A 6,667-nucleotide genomic window follows, 5' to 3' on the forward strand; every position below is an offset into this window, starting at 1 on the left:
AATTATGGTTATGTTCGAAAAAAATAATAAATGTACATAGTAATTTGTATAGGGACTTATATTTAGGGACTAAACTTTTTTGAAAGGGTGTTTGTAATCAGGGACGGAAAGAGTATATGTCATTCTAGCAAAATCTATTTGTTCCAAGTTATATGTCATTTTACAATATCAAAGAATCGTTATTTAATACTTTTTTTATTAAGCCCCTTACTATTTAATTCTTTTTATGTTTCTAATTCTTTTAATTTATGTTTTCCACACCATTAACGAATGATATTTTTGTAAAACAACACACAATTACTCTTTTCTATACAACATTAACTATATTTAATTTTTCATGTTAGCACTATGTGAGTTAAATTACGTTGCCTTTGACGTTAGTTAAGTCATGTTGGTGTACCAGATGCGAGTTAACTCATGTCGGAGATATTTTTGGTAGTTTGGGTGGAAATAAGCGAAATCATATGGGGGAAAATCAATTTTCTTGTTTATTTAAGACTAAAAAAAGAAAAGCTCAAACTTAGAGCCTATCAACCATGACCCAACAGATTGGAGTAGAGCGAAAACTCAAGGGTAGAATGAGTATAATCAAAATAATAAAACTTCTCTAACTTGCCACAATTTTCTTACATGAACCCTTACCTAACACAACAATCTTACACCTAACCAATTAAAATCAAACACTTCATTAAAATAATAAAAAAAATTAATATCAGAATTTTTTCTCATTATTTTTAACATTTCTCTCTTTTTTTTCCACTTTCTTTAACCGACAAGAACCGCCCACACCATTCATGTTTTCATTTTCTTAATTAAAATCACACTTTTTTTTTTTAAGTTAATAATACGTGTCATATTTTGTTTTTTTTTTGGTCAGGCTATGTGTCATAGAATAATGTGTTGGGCAATAATAAAACTTCTCTAACTTAGCCACAATTTTCTCTCACAAACACATCACACATTCGCGCATTGGAGGGAATTCTAGGGTTTCATTTCTACATCTCCATCTCCATACTTTCACATTCAATCAATCAGGTGCGTTCTTTCATGGTGCGCGAATTCACGTTGCTTTTAGATCTAGGGTTTCAGAAAAAATGAGTTTTTGCGAATATTATTGGTGTTCTTTGTATACGCGATTATGCTGTGATTTTAACGTTACTACGGCGATTGATTGTTTGAAATCCTCGATTGAGGGTTTTTTATATTAGAATTATGAATTTAATCTCTTTGTTGATTTCGAATTTTGTAAAATGGTATAAATTATCTAGTTTTCGTATGGATCGGAATGATTTAGAATATGATATAGCTGAAAGCTTGCAAAGTTCTGGATTTTCTGTGATGATTTTGATCGAATTGGGTGGGAATGTTTGGGATAATCTTACATGATTTCTGTTTTCATTTGTTATATAATACTTTTTGACCAAATACAAATTTATAAATGGTTACCTGTATGTTAGAGATCCACATATTAAATTTGAGGCAAAATGGAGTTCATTTGGTTTGGTATAAAAATCTTTACTTTTATTAGTAGCATGGTAATCGTCAGATTTTGAACTTTTTGCGAATGCTTTTGTTTTGAATATATTTGAGGATTGTATAAGTTATCTCTATGTTAGCGAAATAATTTCTGAAGTCTTGACATGTTATGCGATGACCTCAATTTTATTTAGAGTTTCCTCAACATGTTTAAAATTTTGCAAAAGTTACTCGATCATGTTAGAATTATGTAACAGCCTCTGACATGCGCGAAAGTTACATTACAATTTACAAAGCAGTTTTTGTCACGGGAATATCCAGTTACTTGCATTTTTATTGAATGGAAAGTGTATGGTTGATTCCTTATTCTCCTTGTACAATTATATCATGGCTTATCCCTCACCCCTAATTTGCTAGTTTTCGACCAGTGTTATTAAATAGAAGCTATTGCTGCGCTATCATTATAGGGTAGCGGAATTTGAACAAACTGCCGTTGTTCGGCAATACCATATTTAGTACAAAATATTGTCAAACAGCGGAGTTAGCTGCTATAGCCTATAACTCTTTTGCTGTGCAGTTTTTTTTGTTAATTTGCTATTTTTTGCTATCTGCGATTGACAGCACTGGTTTTGGACGACTTGAATGGATTGGTGTTCCCCTTCGTATAGTTCAATTGCGTTCCCTATTAATTAAGGAATGATGTGCTCGTATCCTCTTGATTGTACAGGGATATAAGGAACTTGGAAGTCTAGAGCTTCTATCGTTTCTTTGCACTCTTAGGAATTATTCTTGAAAGTATAAAGCTTCTTATAGTTTTCTTTGTAGTTTCGGGTAAGTGACTGGACAAGACAGCAGACTTTGGTGAAGTACTAGCATTTATTAGCCAGTTCATACCACTTGATTCCATGATTCTCCCTACAACTTTCCTCTGTTTAGACTTGCACATTCTGCATAATTATGTAGAATTGGTGTTTTCCTTCTATGGATTTATAGGATTGGTAGCGGGAGGAAAATGCAGAAAGAATAGTTTCCTTCAGTTTTGGAAGTTCTTTGGTTAATGCAATAGTGCTTAGTTTTGAATATTGGGACCAAGATTTTGCATACATTTTTCACATGGTAAACTAGTCGAGATACCCGTGCTAACATGGGTAGCGCGGCTTCCCCGCGTGGATTAAATATTTTGTGGCGGTGATTATGTAGTACAAACTATGTAGTACTAAGTAATAGTTATTAATTAATAATCTAAATTTGTCTACAGTTGTATTAATAGTTATTTTGTGCCACAGATTAAATAATCTGTGGCGGTAAATGTCTTTGACTTGATAGTCTTAGGTTATGTCAGTCATTCCTTGGTAGCTCAAGTGGTGCATATATCTCAAAATCAAAGTTTAGAGGGAAGTGGGAACTACAGAGAGTAGGTCTGCAGAAACCCTACTCAGGGAGGGAAATATGAGCTGGTATGTTTAAACTAAGACTCAAAACAAATTACATAAAGGCAAGGAGTCAACTTGAAGCAAACTAGTGATACCTAAAGAACAACTGTATAAAGAATTTGTTTTTGCTTAGTTTCTGTTTTCAATGTTTTTGCAACTGAACTATTTTCATGTTTTTGTATTATTGAGTTTGGACAGAGGTAGTGAGAGCCGAAAATGGTTCCACAGAGGTTTAGAAATAATGGCCACAATTTAGGGATCTAGACCTATAAGAGAATTAGATGACTAGTACTTTTGAGAACATGTGCTAGCTTACTGAGTTTGGTAGAGTTGTCTGCAATTTTGGTTGAGGGTTTCATCCTACATTTCAGATATTTCTAAGAAATTACCTGAGCTTTTATAGAAAGACTAGTCCTACATGGGCATCAGTTTTTTTATACAGAGATGTGTAACAAGTATTTAGCTCTTTTGCTGTAGCTTTTCTCCTAATGTAAATTAATACATGCTACTTAGTAAGGGACGTTACCTATTTCTGCATCGTCTGTATGATATTGTGATATATGATCACACATTTAGTATGAAAATAATGCATGGTTTTACACTATCCATCCTTTTGTTTTCGTTTTTCCACATTTGGCATTAGTTCAAGGCTTACTGTCATTTTATCTTGGTTTTTTGAGATGGAGAGAAAAGGAAAGAGGGGGGATCTTGATACAATATATGTTTTGTTTTGTTCCACTTCATTTTATGCAATGTTTTCTTCTTTCTTTTTCCTCCTTTTACATAGCTAGGAAAAGCATTTATGTGATAATTGTTGGCCATGTGCAGGATGGCAGAACCAACAGAAGCACCATTCAGACCACGAGAGAAGCTTATTGAGAAGCAAAAATATTTCCAGAATTTGCGTAAACATACTCACTTGAAAGGGCCCTATGATAAGATTACGTCTGTTGCAATACCACTTGCTTTGACTGCAGCTTCACTTTTTATGATTGTAAGTTCATTTGTGATATGAATTATTTTGCTTCATATTTTGCTGTTGACAGTGTGTCTCCACTTGTTTGTTTATAGCCATATCCTTACAAACAATACTTTATGCATTTGTTCAGGGACGAGGGATCTATAATATGTCACATGGAATAGGAAAGAAGGAATGACTTGACTATTTCTGATGGAGGAGGTGGTTGTTTTGCAACACAGACCGAACAAAACCTCCTCATGATGGACTTAAGATTTTCTTTGCATCCATTCTTTTCTCTTTTAATAAAATCGCATAATTGCAGAGTTTGACCACCATTGTTGGTTTATAACTTGGGTTAAAATGTTTCTTTTTGTTTGATATAATCAATTGATGACTCAAACTGCTGGTTTTTTTATTTGGGTCTCTTGCTTGTTTATGGTAAACTGTTCCTTTAGTTTATGGTTCTTGATTTGCATGCGGTTGACAAGACAAGCTTAACAGTTTATTTTTCATATACATTGTTATACATTTCAGTCTCTTACTGGTGGCTTATAGCGTGGAACCATCATTAAAGGTGATTCATTGAAGACTGGCAGATTTTACCTGTCTTTCATCGAATTTCAGCAGGTTTATAAAGTTGGATCTTGCTAACTAACAAGTGCCCCTACAGGTTTATCTTGAGGGAAAAAAATGTTTGTTTTGAAAAGAATAATTGAGACTTTTAAGGAATTGAATAACAATTTCCACAGAAGACATTTGTTAGCATTTTTCAAGAGTTTATATAAGTCCTACATGTTTCTTACATGAAACATTTCAAGATAACCTCTAATTCCTGGACCACTCCAAACGTCCCTAAATCTCAGCAAGAGTGTTCAGGTGCTATCTTAGAATTTTTTTTTTTTGAAAGGTGTTATCTTAGATAACTAGAGAGGATTAAGATATTGGAATTGGGTGTTTATTTCAAGGTATAAAATTTCAATGAATGATATTTTAAGGAATCCTATTATCAGAAATATTTTTCTAACAAAATGTTTGGGAAGTTATTGATATTTCTAGCAACTTCCTTAAAAAGTTAACTACCAAACATGGAAATAGATAGTCAAAACCTTGCATTCCAAAGTTCATTTTGTAATGGGAAACAGTCACACCCTAGAAATGATGGTAACCCTATTACTTATGATTGCCCAGAGTCATACGTGACCTCCAGATTTTCAAACAAAAATACCGACATATTTTTAACCGATGAATCACTCACTCCATGACCCATTTGATAAAACAGAAGAAAAACAAAATGAGTAGATTTTTTAATAAACTGCATTGATCACATTTTTCTTTTGGATGGATTGATCCTAGGGTCAAATCTGAATCACGGTGTTCAATATAACAATTTTGATATTTGTCAGTTGAACTAGGATTTGTGAAAGCAACGATCACATTTTTATATAAGTTCTTGATTTTTCAATCATTACAATTTTCTTTAAATTTAGAGAATTTTACAAAAACGAGGAAACCCCGACTTTACATACCTTCTTCCCACATAGAGCGCCAACTATACTAATTCACAGAACAAGTCTTGCTGAAACTGCGGAACAGAACCTGCATATCAAGTTGTTTATGGCTAGTATCTAACTCTAACACAAAAATTGAATGAAATCAACTGTAACAACTTATTATTGAGAGACACTCCGATCAACATGTGAATTTTGGCCATGTCATAACAATAGTTTGAGGTGCCTTATATTTTTTAGCAGTACAAAATGATACAGTTTTGTAATCAATTTTTCGCTTGGATAATGATTTAATAATTTTATTGTTTATGTATAAATTAAAATATTTCAATATAAATATTTGTAGAATTAGTATATTGAGTTTAGCATTTGCCTTCAAGCTTTGTTGTAGGTATTGCCATTACCTGCTTGTTTTGTTGTTGACATTTATTTAAAAAGTAAATAAATTGGGTGGAAGAAACTACCGAGAAGCAAACATTAGTTTGTACAGTACAACCCAGGCGTGGCAAGTTTCCCACGACAAATTTGGAGTATTAATGAATGTATTAAAGGTTGTGAAAATTGTTAGAGATATAGGAATAGAAAGTTATAGATTATAACCATCTCTTCAACGTGGATGTCATGGCTCTACCATGCTTATGCTTATGCTTATGAAAAGGTGTTGAAATATCTCTCTCTTTCTCTATCACTGGCATTCAAATATCTCTATCAGTATCACTCCAAATTAATCAAATCAATACTTGTCAGTGTAGTAACGAATGCACTGAAATTGATATTTGAAAATTGGAAGGTTAATGCATTTTAAATTAGGTAGAATTGCCCGTGGATTATGATCTACTATCAATTCTTTAGTTGCAACAAATTATCAAAGGCTTAATGCAATCTAAAAAGGACTAACATCAATCATTCGTAAAATGGTAATTAATGCGTAAAAACTAGCTCTACTTTTCAAGTTCTTGTCAGAATTTTCACAATTTTCTCAACAAAAAAAGGAAGATCTTTTCCTTCTCTTGTCAAGACAGCCTAACAAAATTTGGTTCCTGCTCTTGTTTGTAACTCGTTTGTTTTGTGAGTGTTTGTAAACACATATATTTCTCTTTTTAATTAAAGAGATCTGCAGCAGTTCGGAGAGTAGGCATTATTGGCCGAACTTCGTTAATAATTTTGTGTCTTATTATTTCATATTTATTTCACTTCCACTTAATCTGACTATGAGGAAATTGTGCGTAGTTTCCTAATACTCATCACATTTTAGGTATAGTAGTAGTAGTTTATATCATGTAAATATT

General features: G+C 32.8%; 1 protein-coding gene across 2 annotated transcripts; it reads left to right on the forward strand.

The window, feature by feature from the left end:
* Window positions 1–879: 879 nt before the first annotated feature.
* LOC11406384 (uncharacterized) lies at window positions 880–4,368 on the forward strand. Of its 2 annotated transcripts, none has more exons than XM_003608737.4 (3): window positions 880–1,035; window positions 3,738–3,903; window positions 4,019–4,329. In XM_003608737.4, the coding sequence occupies exons 2-3, from the start codon at window positions 3,739–3,741 to the stop codon at window positions 4,064–4,066; spliced, it is 213 nt and encodes a 70-aa protein (XP_003608785.2). In that variant the 5' UTR covers window positions 880–1,035; window position 3,738; the 3' UTR covers window positions 4,067–4,329. The 2 variants fall into 2 exon arrangements, with proteins under 2 accessions (XP_003608785.2, XP_039689787.1); XM_039833853.1 differs by having other exon boundaries at window positions 895–1,028; window positions 3,735–3,903; window positions 4,019–4,368.
* Window positions 4,369–6,667: the final 2,299 nt, after the last annotated feature.

This window comes from Medicago truncatula, chromosome 4 (genome assembly GCF_003473485.1).
Source record: "Medicago truncatula cultivar Jemalong A17 chromosome 4, MtrunA17r5.0-ANR, whole genome shotgun sequence".
In the NCBI taxonomy this organism is placed as follows: Eukaryota; Viridiplantae; Streptophyta; class Magnoliopsida; order Fabales; family Fabaceae; genus Medicago; species Medicago truncatula.

What these genes read in the sequence shown, in the direction of transcription:
- LOC11406384 (XM_003608737.4), top strand. Translation starts at nt 3,739, where the DNA reads ATGGCAGAACCAACAGAAGCACCATTCAGACCACGAGAGAAGCTTATT. An exon ending in CAGCTTCACTTTTTATGATT is followed by an intron (nt 3,904 to 4,018) that starts GTAAGTTCATTT and finishes GCATTTGTTCAG; the next exon opens with GGACGAGGGATCTATAATAT.